At 42.6% G+C, this 15,238-nt stretch overlaps 1 protein-coding gene across 1 annotated transcript in view; it reads left to right on the top strand.

Annotated features, from left to right (window-relative positions):
* The window catches only part of LOC149311330 (snake venom 5'-nucleotidase-like), a 42,775-nt gene that overhangs the window by 13,932 nt on the left and 13,605 nt on the right, over window positions 1–15,238 (top strand). Inside the window, exons 2-5 of the mRNA XM_089529494.1 lie at window positions 75–297; window positions 6,604–6,792; window positions 11,043–11,240; window positions 12,437–12,591. Of these exons, the coding sequence (XP_089385620.1) occupies window positions 75–297; window positions 6,604–6,792; window positions 11,043–11,240; window positions 12,437–12,591 (765 nt within the window). The remainder of the gene's footprint in view (window positions 1–74; window positions 298–6,603; window positions 6,793–11,042; window positions 11,241–12,436; window positions 12,592–15,238) is intronic.

Here is a 15,238-nt window from a genome sequence, read left to right as displayed (position 1 = left end):
TGGAATAGCTGACACATCTAGCTGACTACGAGTAATGTTTTTCTTTTTCTTTTTGTTGATTGTTTGTTGTGTAGACATTGGGGAATCATGAATTTGACAATGGCGTAGAAGGATTATTGAATCCACTGCTCAAAAATGTTAATTTTCCTGTTGTAAGTGCAAACATTAAAGCAAGCAAACAATTAGCAAGCAACATCACGGGTTATTTTTTTCCTTATACAATCATAAATGTTGGCACAGAAAAAGTGGGAATTGTTGGCTATACTACAAAGGAAACTCCTGTTCTTTCGGATCCAGGTATGCTTTCTTTTAATATTTCCATAAATTGTGTGTATGTTTTTATTTAATTTTGACCCTGTGATACTCTTCACATTTTATTTCTGTATAAATGGAGGTGTAGCAACTATCACTAACTTTACACAAGATGATGCTGATATACTGCTACAATTATATGTAGCAAATAGCTCAGAATAACAGAATACCTAGCTATGTGCTTGGTATTGTCCAGGACATGGACATAATATGTTTCCAGGCTAGAGTTTGTAATCTGCATTACCTGAAAGGACATGGTCTGAGAATGGAGGAAGAAGCCAATGCTTCACTGACTTTGGGGAAGAGGATGCAGGCTGACAGTTGTTGATGTTGTGTGCCTTCAAATTGTTTCTGATTTATGGTGACCCTAAGGTGACTATCATGGGGATTTCTTCAGAGGGGGTTTGTCATTGCCATCCTCTGAGGCTGAGAGAGTGTGACTTACCCAGTGGATTTACAAGGCAGAGCTTGAACCCTGTAGAATGAAAAGTCCAGGAGATGAACTGCTAGAGAAATGAAAAGACCCGATTGAGGAAAGAAGTGTCCTAGAGGCTAGAAAGGAGAATGCTGTTTGAAGTGAAAGGTTCAGCAAGCCTGCAGTTTGGCCCCCAGCCCTATCATGACTTCGTCTCTTGTTCTGCTTGAGTTATTAATACACATGCATACCAAACAACTATAATTTGCTGTTCTCCATTCCCTAAAAGAACTAACCCTGAAGATTGGTGGGTTCCCTAGAATGGTGGCTGTTGGGGCCCGAAGAAACAGCAAGACTGGAACGTGAATCCTATTGCACACCCCCAACTATACCCATTGAATTGATAGAGGAGAAATTAATGGCTTAAGTTGCTTGACTATGATGACTGCAATTTGGGGTTAGACTAGATAAATTTCATGGGGCCCCAGCACAAACATTCCAGCAACATTTAAGGTTTGCTAAAGCACATGTTTATGAACATGTAGTTTCCTGTTTTGCCAACTCCTGGCTTGCTAGGTAAACCATATAGCCATTTCCTGAGCAGTTAGCTAAGTTTTTTATAACATAGGTAAATTTCTGTTCTCCTTCTAGTAACTGGCAAATTCTTGTTTTCTGAACAAAGACATCTGCGTATGTCATTTATTTCCTAGTATTCTCACATTATAAAAACCTTAGCCCCCAAGAGATTGAGGGGACAGTCTTTCTGGGGCAAGCCCCAGCTGTCTTTGCATGCAAATAAATCCTTGTATCTGAAAGACCTGCATGAGTGGCTCCTTATTTTCCTGTTACAGAATCAGTTGTTGGTGAGTAAACACATAGGCAAATAGCATGGATTCTAAGAGTCTTCTCTAGTTGAGACTAACACTAGATTCTGGCCCTGCCCAAGCGGAAATGTATTTTCCCTCCTGCTTGTGTAACAGCTCTCTGGATTGAAGCCATAGCCTTCATATGATCCATAAGCCTTTCCCTGAGACTACTGAAAGTATAACCTTCAGAATGACATATATGTTATGGAATTCAGCTCTTACCTACTATTAATTCACATAGTTTTAATGAATGGAAAGCCACAGATAATTATCACTGTAACACACAAACAAGATACTTAGAACAAAATGATGAGTAAGTGCCAATTCCATAACAGTTGAGCCATTAACATGGGCTAGGATGAATCCAGCTGAGATTTGCTCATGCTTTAGAGTATATTACAAACCAGAGTAGTGTAGTGGTTTGAGCACTGGACTATGACTCTGGAAACCAGGATTCAAATGCCTGCTCAGCCATGGAAACCCACTTGGTGACCTCAGGCAAGCTGCACACTCTCACTCTCAGAAAACCCTGTGATAGATTCACTTTAAGTTGTTCTATAAATTGGGAACAACTTGAAGGCATAAAACAACAACAGACAAGAAATGTTCTCTATCCAAAGATGTGAGGGATTTTGTAATCTGTTCCCTTTCCTTCACAGAAGAGGAAAAAAAAACATGAGGTCATATTGTCAAAGCAGCCAGAAAAAATATATATTTGAATGATCTACAAAGATGCATCAACCCTTGCTTGTGACAATACAAATGCAAAGAATCAGGCTGGGAATTCTGATCATGAGCTAAAAGGAAATGGCTTCATTACAGAAACCAGAACAAAAGGCTTTTGGCTCTACCAGCTCCCAGATGGTTTACTGGAAAGCTGGGAAGTCTTAGCATCTTGGATTTCTGGGAATCCTTTCATGTATTATTGCTTTATGATTGTGGGAGCCTGCAGCAAAGTCTCATCTATCACACAACCTTATGCAATTCCTTGGCCAAACTAGACATAATGGCAGAGTATGAGGCAGCCTACCATATTTAATCACATCTGTGTCGATCATGCCTAGTCAAAACTAAGTGTGTAGTTATATATAATCAAATCTCTATTACTGAATAGTTAGAAAATTCCCTCTCCCTCCCTCCCTCCCTCCCTCCCTCCCTCTGCATCTGTGTGTGTGTGTGTGTTTAGATACCTGTCCTTATCACACTCAGCTGTTATAGCACTATATTCCACTTTAACTGCCATGGCAATATCTTGTTGAATTCTAGGATTTGGAGTTTCGTGAGGCCCAAGAGATCTTATGCTGAGATTTCCAAGTGCCTTTCCCCAAACTTCAGATCCCAGAATTCCATAGGATGTTGCCATGGCAATTAAAGTGGAATATAGTCCTATAACTTTGTAATGTGATACATTCCTAAGTTCTCTCTCTTCCTCTGCCCTCTTTCACCAAGCTCTGGTGTCTAAGGCCCCATTCCCACTCGCTCACTTGCACTGTGTAGATCCAGTCCGGATTCGTTAAGCCGGTACCGAATCTCCCCAGAAAGAAGTTCCTACTACACTTTACCTTGATCAATGCAATTTGCCCTGCTGAAGTTCACATTTTCAGTTGTGCTTTAAAATGGAGCCTCCTCTGCTGTCAATCAAATTCACTTCCACTTTCGTCAAAGGTTACATGTCCTACAACCATTGGCCAATGGAATGGGTGCTTTCCCCCTCCTTTTAAAAAAAAAACTGGCAGCAGTGTTCGCATATTCTGTCAACTTGTCAAATTTTAAAACTTCCAGGTGTGTGTGTGTGTGTGTGTGTGTGTGTGAAAAAGCCAGCCTTTAGCTTCCCCTTCACTTCCAGCCCAGCATTTCCTCCTCTTTGGAACCTCTTCCCTTCCCCTCTAGACCAATGCCACCTTTGAAGCCCTTGCCTTCCCGCCCCCCATGCCAGCCTCTTCCCTGCCCTTCCCCTCCAGATCAATGCCACCTTTGAAGCCCTTGCCTCCCCCCGAATGCCAGCCTCTTGCCTTCCCTTCACCTCCAGACCAATGCCACCTTTGAAGCCCTTGCCTCCCCCCCATGCCAGCCTCTTCCCTTCCAGTCCAAAGCATTCACATAATCTGTTAATAATAATAATAATAATAATAATAATAATAATAATAATAATGTTGCTTGCAGGGGAGGCCACCTCAGAATGCCATCTCTGCATCCTCTTTCTTTGCTTTCCCTCCAGTTGCCACCCCAGAATGCCATCTCTCCTTACATACACATATGTAGCAAAAGCATTCACATATTGTATCAATTTGCCAAATTTAAAAGGGAAACATTTGTAGCACAAGCATTCGCATATTCTGTCACACACACATATATAAATCATTTTTAAAAAATGCCGAGAGGGGAGGCATGTTCCGCCCACTGCCCACCCTCTGACCTAAACCCCTCCCCTGAACTTGACCCAGTTATGACTGGGGTAAGTTCACATTTGCCAGCAGCAGGGAAGAAACTGTATTTCCAAGAAGAAATTGGAAATAATCCACTTTCGGAAAATTCACTCTAAGGGGGATTTGTCCTGGATCTGGTGTGCAAGACCCTGATCCTGATGTGTTTAAACCGGTCCCAATAGGAACTTCCCACTTTTAATCCAGGTTACAGTTCTGTACAAAAGGTAGTCTGAATGGTCCCTAAAACACTTTCTTCCCAATCCTAACTCACTCTCCAGTACTGTTTTTTGTGAGTTTTTCGGGCTCTGTGGCCATGTTTTAGAAGAGCTTATTCCTGATGTTTCGCCAGCATCTTGGGCTGGCATCTTCAGAGAATAATGGCATGGAAGAGAATACACACACACACACACACACACACACACACACTCTGCGTGACCCTGGGTAGGGAGGAGTGATTTCCATGTTAATCTTTGTATTGTTCTGTTGTTGAATGACAAGAACTCAGTGTGGGAGGATATGCAATGAGGATTAGTGTCATAAAGAAGTCACATTTTCTGCTAAGTTATATACAGTGAACCTGAATACATGGGAAGGAAAGCAAACAAGCCCATGCTGTTGCTGAAGAATGGGCTGCAAGGTAGCAGGGCAACATTCACTGAGGCTGCAGTCCTGTGTAGGAATCCCTAGGAACCACTTTAGGAAATTAGCAATGAAGCAGCAGCAGTGGAAAATCAAAGGTGGCACTGAAACAGCAGCCACCCACATAGAGTTTTCGTTCCATGAAAACATCTTTCTCCCTAAATATGTGGTTTATTTTCTAACTTTAGTTAAAATTCAAAGATACATCTGCAGATGAACTGATTTCCTTGTCACTGTTGATGTTGGGCACTGTCAAGTTGTTTCTACCTTGTGGCAACCCTAAAAAAAAGTATCCTAGGGTTTTCTTGGCAAGATTTGGCCAGAGGGAGTATGTCATCATCTTTCTCTGAGGCTAAGAAAGTGTGACTTGTCCAAGGTCACCCTGGGGGTTTCCATGGCTGAACGATTATTTGAACCCTGGTGCCCCAGAATCCTAGTCCAACACTCAAACCACTGCACCAAACCCTAAATGATTGAGTTTACAAATAACAGTAGCCAAGGCACGAAATTCCCCTAGAAACATGATTCTTGCATGTTACTAGGCTAGCAAATCAATGTTTATGTGCAGGTTAAACAATGGTCAAGTAGAAAGCCAAGCAGTTACTGGTCTCTTATTCATTCCTGGAAATCTGGAGAATAATGGGAGCGTTGCTGCCACTCTTCCTGTCTCATGCCAAGGAGTAGGGAGGCACCGACTGAATGACTGTCCGCACATGTCGCGGCGTCTATGACGTCGCGAGTCCGCCCCTGGCGCCTCGCGACGTCATAGAGGCGCCGCTTAAAGAAGCTCCATTTTGGAGCTTCTTTTTTGCTCTGCAAGGGAGCCGCGCGGTGTGGCTGCAGCGGCTCCCTTACGGAGCAAACGGCAGCGGTGGCAGACCGCCTCAAAGCGGCGGTCTATAACCCGCCAGAGCTTCCTAGCTCTCTTCTGACCTTTAGCAGATTCACTGAGATCTGTTTCTGTAATTCTGAGATGACAGGCTGAAACTGGATATTTTGATTGTTGTGGTTTGTTTGTTTGTTTGTTTTTGTGGCAGGGGTACACAAGAGACATAGTGGTCTAAGTGTTGGACTATAACTCTGGAGATCAGGGTTTGATTCCCCACTCACCCACTGGGTGATATTGGGCAAGTCACATGCTCTCAACCTCAGGGGAAGGAATGGCAAACCCCCTTTGAACAAATCTTGCCAAGAAAATCCAATGATAAATTTGCCTTAGGGTCACCATAAGTCAGAAGTGACTTGAAGGCACACAACAACAGAAGAAAAGACTATGCTGTGGTGTCACTCTGCTAGCACTACACTTCAAATGATCACCAATTAGCAGACATTAATTCTCCTTTGCATTAGCCTCCCAGCCTGAGGCCGGCCATCAGCACAGAACAATACACATACAAATCACTCCTGCATTCCCAGGCTCACACAGTATATATAAACCCAACTTTTTCCAGGCAAAGCATTCTCTGAAGATGCCAGCCACAGATGCTGGCAAAACGTCAGGAAGAAAATTTTCTTGAACATGGCCACATAGCCTGAAAAACCCAGAAAAAACCATGGATGCCGGCCATGAAAGCCTTCGACTTCACAGAACAAACTAGCTTTTAAACCTCTCTTTAACTCTCATTGCCCACCCTGCACTTATTATGCACACTCAGCACATTTTAGAGCATTGCAGATAGACATTCGACCAGATGAATTGCTCTTTACTAAAGTGACCAAAACATTCCCGGTCATATAACTCTAATTTTAAAAAAATAGTAAAAAAAAAAGTTAATTAGGTAACAATGTGACATCTCTTGTTTGAAATGAAGGAAGGGATGGAGGAATATCAAGTATAGGTGTGTGTGTGTAATGTCTTTATGCTTTACCGAATCATGTTTGGTGAAAATACAATTTAGGTTTATACAATAAAAATATTAACATATATTTTTTTCTGATTTTTAAGGGCAGGATTTAGTGTTTGAAGATGAAATTGCAGCACTGCAGCCACAGGTAGAAAAACTTACTACTCTGGGAGTCAACAAGATCATTGCACTTGGTCACTCTGGTTTCACTGTGGATAAAATGATTGCTCAGAAAGTTAAAGGTGTGGATGTTGTGGTCGGAGGACACACAAACACATTTCTTTATACAGGTATGCCATTTCTTCAGCAAAGGACAGTTTCTGATTATTAATTATTTTAAAACTTAATTATTTTAGTTAGGGTTAGCATTGTGGTATATATTTAGCATAGTGCTCAACATAGTGCTAAAAGTTTAATTTTTCATGCCTTTATTGTATGAGGCAAGTGTCTGCATATTATCATTTGCTGGGTTTGGAATTTGGGACTGAAGTGGAATTGACAAAAGAGTGTGCTTGCTGTCCATCTATGCTGCACTGCTTTCAATGGGAAATACAATTTGAACATTTGAGGATTCTGGAACTTTCAGTCCAGACTTCTGTCCAAGTTAGCCATGTATGGGAGAAGCTCTCTCATCTGGACAAAACTTTGAAAAATAGAGGATGAAATCAAATAGAATAAATAGTCTGGTCTGAAAGTTCCCACCCCTGCCCCCATTTATTTAACTGGCATAAAAAGAAGAGACCATCAGTGGTACATCTTGTTTTTGTATGCTCTATTTTCAGCGTCTAGACTTTACGTTGCTGTTGTTATTATTATTCATCATAGTTTCCTTTGGTTTGCTGTTATGCACCAAGGATACTGTGTCTTTTTCCTGTAACCAATGTAATCACGACAGAAACAAATTCTGTCTTTGGCCTATTGGTTTCCTTGTGGTTTCCTGACTCCCTGTTCCTTCACTCTCTCACTATATGAACCCTCTCTCTGTCAGCATATTAGACTTTTCCTCTGAGATTTGTCTGTCCACATACCCACCACCCCCATGTTAGATGGTGGTTCACTGAGAAGAGCAAAACTGCTTGCGTCTGAAATGCTAAAACAGTATTCTGAGAGAGTGTGTTTTGTTTTTAAAGCCTTCTGAAATAGCACTGTGGGTAAACTTCACTTGGCTTAAGTCAGAATTGGCTTGGTAATTACAGCCTTTTCCAAAAAGGGTACAGATAAAAAAGAAGTGCCTGTTTTTTAAAGTGTTCTCTACTGGCATGTACAGTTATGTTGTATGCGCAGCAGATGACACCATGCACAAGCACCTGATTTGGATTTTTTTTTTTTTTTACAATATACCTAGAGAGCAACTGGCCTTGGAAACCTGATCTGCTGAATGCTAACTCTGTGTGTGTAGGGCATAATCTTACATTCTAATCTGTAATGTAACTTTTTGGTGAAATGCTGCTGAACTGGTAACACCTGCACTAAAATTTAGACAAACTGTATTCTGGACCAAGTAATGCTGAACATGAGCAATATCACTGATCAGAAACAGTCCACCTGGTCTGAGAATCATCTGCAAAAATAAAAGTCAATAGGGTGATTGCCAACAACTGGATGATCAATTCCCAGATTTTCCCTTGTGTCCCAGCATGCCTGTGGCCTCATTTGACTTTCCCTACTTTGAAGTCCAGGTTTTGGACCCTTTTTTTCATCCTAGTTGACACTATTGCACATCATTCACAAACCTAATGATTTTCAAAATTCTATTTCTTTTTTGTTGCAAATAGTGAGAGATGTCCATCCCTGAGCTTGCAGGAATTCCCCCCACTCCACCCCAGCAATTCACTGATCTCCCAACCAGCATGGCCACAAATGGGAATAGTCCAAATATGGAAGTTTTCCAAGCTTTGGTCCAGAAATCCTTCTGAATGCAACAGTTTATAGATGTTTTAGCCCATTTTTAATAATTTGCTTTGGTTTTTGAAAGGCATGGCAGTAATTGACATGCCACCATCAACTACATGTTGAGATTTTCAGAACTGGAAAAAATGCACTTGGGAGCTGTCCAGGAGCTGAGGGTTTTAAGACAAGTGGAAATGCTGTCACTGGCAGCATTTCCAAAGAATCCTTCATGGCCGTGAGATGCTGGCAGGCTGTAGAATATAAAAGCTAGTGACAAGAGTTTTCCAGTGCACTTACCAGTGTCCTGGTAACTTTCTTAAGATGGAATAATATTTACTGACTTAGTCCGTGGTGGATTTCTGGAAATAAACCCACTACGTTTAGCAAACAAAATGAAATGAAGTAAATAATGGTGTCTTGTGTAGTGTGTGGGTGTGTTCAGTGATAAAGAATGTGACTTTAATCAGACCATGAATATGTAATCAAAATTCCCATTTTCATTTAGGGATTTCTGTCTTGCAGTTCGTATTTGTCCCTGTGAAAAAAAGAATTTAGTTTCCTTTGTGTTCTGTTCCCTCCCAAAAGTCAGTATCCAAAAGGGTAGCAAGCAGTGTTCTGCTCCTGAATAACAGCTTTTCTTCTCCCCCTTTATCATGTGCAGTCTCACTGTCTTAAAAACTTTTATTCCATAACCCTTTTGCCAGGAATTTCTTGAATTAAAACATCCCAGATTGGATTTTTTTTTAAAGGTTAAGGAACCATATTGGTGCACACATGGAGGCACTGGTCTTTCATCTCTTCCACTCCAAAAGCTATCTAGATTTTCCTCATCCTCACTGATGAGGTTTCTGGCTCTCTCTCCACCTGCTAAAGAAGGGGGCAGTTGACCAGCCAGTCTTGCTTTACCCAGCTGTTGAAGGCTAAGAGAGAGGAAAAGCCAGCTTGGATGAAGATTTCTATAGCTGAGGTGATGGAGAAAATCCATCTCCACGGCCCCTCTATTTACTCTGAGAAGGTCAGGGAGATCTTAATGAAGAATGCAGTCTGGAGCAGTAACACAGAGTTTTGTGTGTGTGTGTGTGTGTGTGTGTAGTTTCTGCTCACACATGTTATTCCAGGCCAGAACTAAAAAGTTGGTCTAAATCTTACAAAGCATTATAATTCCTGCAGAAGGTAATCACATACATTCCCTCAAGTGTATGAGAAGTCCAAAAGGATCCATGGCCGGAGATGAGCCTGCAGTCATAAGGAAATAATCTCAGTAACCAAATTAAACAAAGATTCTTCTACTGCAGGTAACCCCATAAAGCAGATTTGTAGGGATAGCTTCATCTGTGACAATGTACTCTAAATTTATATCATGTTGTGTACGTCATTGTCACCCTTTTCAGCTAGACAGTGGCATCAGTAGGAGGGTGCAGGGGGTGCGTATTGCAGTGGGTGACACCCAGAAGGGGATGACACCTGGTTGAGCCCTCCTCTCCCATTACAGCTTCCTCTCCAAAGAGAAAGCCCAGGATGGAGAAGGAGGGCCAGCATGTGGCTACCGCCCTCCCAACTGCTTTCTGAGTCCAATGAGGAATCGGAAGGCATGGGGATAGGGAGAGGGAGTCTTCCTTCCAAGTCCAGCATAGACTCAGAAGGCATGAGGGAAGGCAGTCTGCCCCCTGAGTCCAGCATGAATTTGGAAGGCATGGGGGGAGGCTGCCCTTTTGACCCCACCTTTATAAGCCCCACACCACACACTGGGTGACGCCCGGACTGGGGATACCACTGCAGCTGGACACTAGTTAATGGGAGGGAGGATCAGCAAAACATAGCAAGTGTCTAGTGAAAAATAAACAAGCCAATACATCTACAAAAAAAGATGCATAAGACACTATTTTGAAATGTTTGCAGAGAAGTATGTTTTGCCACAAGAATGGATAAACACAGTTGGACTAGACTGGATCAAATGGAAAGAAACATTCTATTCATGCAACAAAAGATAGTATAATAAAGTCCAAACCCTATAGCTACTATGGCTGTGATCCTACAGAACCACAAACACAACAGTGGTAATTGGGGGGCTATACATATAGTCACAGGTATTTTTTCAGAAGACACTCCCATGGCTTAGTAGACAAGCCTTTAAAAAAAAAGTCTTCTAAATCTTAGCAACAGGGATGGGTGTGGTTAAGATGCCGACTGTAAAATCAGAAGGTTGTCAGTTTGAGGCCCAAGTGCTGCATGATGGGGTGAGCTCCCATCACTAGTCCCAGCTTCTGCCAACCTAGCAGTTTGAAAGCATGCAAATGCAAGCAGATAGATAGGTACCCCTTCTCTGTCAGAAGGTAACAGCGTTCAGTGCAATCATGCTGGCCACATGACCACTGGAGTTGTCTTCAGACACCACTCTGCTCCGTTACGGAGCTTAGTAACGGAGATAAGCACCACCCCCGACAGTCAATTGCAACTAGATATTCATGTCAAGGGACTACCTTTTTAAATCTTAGCAGCCATGCCTTAGTCCTCTTCTTTCTGCCTTTTTTTCTGCTTCAGGAATCCAAGCACAAGTGCCTCAAAGACTTCTCTCCTGTTTGTAGCTGAACTATATGTACTTTGAAAACCAAAAAGGGGAAAAATATTCATGCTGTCATCATTTTTACAGGCAATCCTCCTTCAAATGATATACCTGCTGGTGCTTATCCATTCATGGTGAAATCGGATGATGGGCGTGAAGTGCCTGTTGTTCAAGCTTACGCATTTGGAAAGTATCTTGGCTACTTGAATATCACCTTTGATGATGATGGAAATGTAATTAATGCATCTGGAAACCCTATCCTACTAGACAGCAGTATCCCGGAAGGTATGGGGAAAGAATCTGACATTTCTGTCTGTAGCCCTTCCTCCAGTGGCAATATTAACACATACTTTTAAAGGATTTTGATAAGTATATCAAAATGCCACCCAACTTATAAAATTACTGCTCCTCCTCCCTTATACTGTACCAAATAAATCCTGTGATATGACTATAAAACCACTTTCAGTTGCTTATCCATAAATATAAAAATAGGTTTCAGCTGAAGTTAGAGTGCATGCTTTCACTCTTTGCACTCTTTATGGAAACACAGTCTCTTTATAAACGTTGGCCAGATTCCAAAGAGATATGCTAGGTTAGGTGTGGGGAACGTGTGGCCACCTATATTATATTGGACTTTCTGTTCCCATCAACCATAGCCTTTATGACCCATCATCAGAAATGATAAGAGTCCAGGTTCTGGAAGGTTGCAGGCTCCCCAACTCTGGTCTAAGTGCAACCAAAGTCTGGGCACATCCATTGGGATGCTGGCTTTTTAAAAATAAAATTAAAAAATCCTTTGAACAAATTCTATCACATAATAAACCACTAGATTTGTGGTTTGAGGTGTTCTACCATATTAACAAATATGGTTTCTGAAAGCAACTTACTGTAAAACATGGAGTGTGGCAAGGTTATTGTACAAGAAACATAAGCTCTACTCCACAGAAGCCATATGGAACTGGTTGTGTGACTCTTTGGATCCAAAGTATTGTTAAATAGAAGTCCTCACCCTTTTCATTGTGCTGGGTTTCTTCTGAAGAGTGATTATCTGTGGAGTAACTTTGGCGCATTACAGACCGCCCCTTTGGGGCGGCCTGTAGGCGCACCTTTCCCCGCCAGATCGGGGCCTCAGCAGCTAGAGCGGCAGCTGCTGAGGCCCCGATCCACCGCTTTCCGGGCTGCGGGGAAGTGGCAAAAGGAGGCGGCGCGGTCGTGACGTATCAATGGTGGCGGCCGTGCAGAATGGCCGCCGCCATTTTGTGCACGCACAGCGCGCACTAGGGTTAGGGCGGTGTGGAAGCACCGCCCTGCCTTAACCCTAGTACGCGCTCTATGCGTACTTTTTAGCCCGTGTATAACGGGCCTTTCATTGCAAAGAACCCCAAAGCTATTGTAATATTGTGCTATACATAAACAGATATGCTATTCATATGAATCATCCAGTCAGTAATGGCCTTTACTATATCATATTTCTGATTCAGATCCAATTGTGAAAGCAGAAGTTGACAAGATGAAGGCTGAGCTGAGAAATTTTTCTTCAAAAGAAATAGGGAAGACTATTGTTTATCTAAATGGTACCAGTCAAGCATGCCGTTTTCAGGAGTGCAACATGGGAAACTTGATTTGTGATGCTGTGGTAAGAAAGTCATTGCTTAACTTATAAATAACTGTGTGGAAGTATTTGATGGCTTTTGGATGGTATGCTAAAGAACCACGTCTGTACATTAAGATGCCAAATTGGGTGAGGGTGAAGGTCATCTAAAATCCTAGATGATGTACCTGTAGCCATTGCCACTGAGGGAAAAAAGTTACTGTAGAGGTTTTATTATTTTTAACATCTGTTATTACTAGGGTTGCCATAAGTCAGGACCTCCAAACCGGGACAAATGTAGGACAAATGCAGGACAACGTTTTCAAATGTAGGACACATTTTATAAAAATGGAGGACACTCAAAAAATTGAGGCTTTTTTTAAGAAATGTTAATATAAATGCATGTTTCTTAGGCATGATCAAAATGGAGGACATTTTGACATTATTCGTAGACAGATCACGGAAATGTACTTCCCTTTCTGGCCACCCCCCTCTCCCCATTCCAAACAGCACATTTGGGCATTGAACATGGCTTTATTTTAACATTGCCTCTTGCATATTTCAGAGGCTTATTCCACAAACAAACCCTTTGGTCAAGGGACTTTGGTTTTTCTTCATTTTGGCTTGTTTTGTCTGTATTCCTCCCCACTAAATAAAGGAGACATGAAATGGAGTTAATGGGTACAAGTTGTTCAACAAAAAAGTCTTGTGAGACTCTGTAGGCAAGAGGTGAACCATGTTAAGAACTGCATTAAGCATACTTAGGCTGCTGCCACACTGCTTTCACTCTCATCACTCCATCCTATGGAATCCTGGGATTTGTAGTTTGTTGTGGTGCCAAGCCTGGGCTTTGAAATCTCAGGCATAAGAGAGGCAAAAGGATTGGGCTGCATCTACACTGGAGAAATAATCTGGTTTGAGACCACTTTAACTGTCTTGGATGAATGCTATGGAATTCTGGGAATGGTGGTTTGTTCCAGCACCACAGCAGAATGGCAGTTAACCCCTGGAAAGCTCTCTGACCAAAGTGACCAATGCCCTCACCCCAAAATGTAGGGCACCCAAGCAAAAAAATGTAGGACATGGCCAAAAATAAAAGCTAAAAACACCCATGTAATTATAAATCCATGCTTCTTAGCCATGATCAAAATGGAGGACATTTTGAAATTTGACAGAAGAGGACATGTCCTGGAAAAGGAGGAGGATACCTGGTCACCTTGTCTCTGGTCCAAAATACACTGCAGAAATAAAACAATGCTGGACTGAAATGCCCCGAGTTCCTCACCAAAGCTGCATCCACACTGAGGAAATAATCCAGTTTGAGAGTGACTTAACTGTCCTGGGTTAGTGCTGGGGAATGCTGGGAATTGTAGTACAGTGGTGCCTCGGGTTACGAAATTGATTCGTTCCGCTGTCAATTTCGTAACCCGAAAGGCTTTCGCAAGCCGAATCCCCATAGGCGCTAATGGGGAAAAGCCGCTTTTTGGTGCGAAATCGCGCCGAAAAGCACCAAAAGTTTTTTCGTAACCCGAAAAAACTTTCTTAACCCGAAACAGTTTTTTTAAATTAATTTTTTTCGTATCCTGAAAATTTCGTAACCTGGGTAATTCGTATCCCGAGGTACCACTGTACATTGTGGCCCCAGAGCTATCTCTGACAGGGAGTCCCATAATCCTCCAAACGTAGTTGAACTGCAGTGCCCAGAATGCCTCCCCAGGTGCATCCAAGCTGAGGAAATGGTCCAGTTTGAGACTGTTCAGTGCTGGGGAATCCTGGGAATTGTAGTCTATTGTGGCCTCAGAGCCATGACTGACAGAGAAGTCTCAATGTCTCCCAAACACTAGCATTCCCAGGATTCCCTAGCACTGAGTTAAAGCAGTCTCAAAGTGGGTTATTATTCCTGCAGTGTGTGAGAGAGATATAAAAGCTAGGGACTGGATTCATTTGGAGGATCTCTGTGTCCAAAACACACTGCTTGGACTGCCAGGGCTCAGTGCTATGGAATCCTGGGAATTGTAGTTTATTGTGGCATTGAGCTTTGGCAGTTAAAGGGGTCTCAAAGTGCAGAGGGGGGGGGGGAAGAGAAAAGCCAGGGAGAGTGAATGAGCTCTGAGAGGAGGAGGAGGAGGAGGAGGAGGAGGAGGGAGGGAGCCAAGGGAAGTGGCCAGGACCATCAGCCTCCTCTCTTCCACCGCAGACTGCTGGCAAGAGGCTCTGCCCCCAGGCAACGCCTCCTCTGTGGACCATTCAGCTTCCTTTTGTCAAAAGAGCTCTGGTGCCACAAGAAACTACAATTCCCAGAATCCCATAGCACTGAGCCATGGATGTTTAAGGGGGGGGGAGGGTCAAACTATTTCTGCAGCCTTTTGCTACCCGAAAGCCTTCTATTACTTACCAGCAACTTGCAAGGCAAAATCTCTTCCTTCCAAGCCATTGAAAACCAACCCAAGGGGAGGGCTGATTGCTTCTTTCCCATTGGTCAGCTTTGGGAGAAATTTGCATATTACAAGGAAAGGTGTTTAGGGCCTCAAAAACGACCCTGTGATAAAGAATTACAACAATACTGAGTGGTAGACATTTAAAAGATGAGGCATTTAGACTCCCAGGGAAACAGGAACGATTGATGGCCTTTTTTTCTTTGCTCACTGTAACCTGAAAGTAATGCCTTTTGCAGGGTATATATACCAAGTGG

This window comes from Sceloporus occidentalis, unplaced genomic scaffold, assembly GCF_023333645.1.
Source record: "Sceloporus occidentalis isolate IW3139 unplaced genomic scaffold, rSceOcc1.0.p SCAF_6, whole genome shotgun sequence".
In the NCBI taxonomy this organism is placed as follows: domain Eukaryota; kingdom Metazoa; phylum Chordata; class Lepidosauria; order Squamata; family Phrynosomatidae; genus Sceloporus; species Sceloporus occidentalis.
This window is presented reverse-complemented; position numbering and strand designations above follow the sequence as displayed.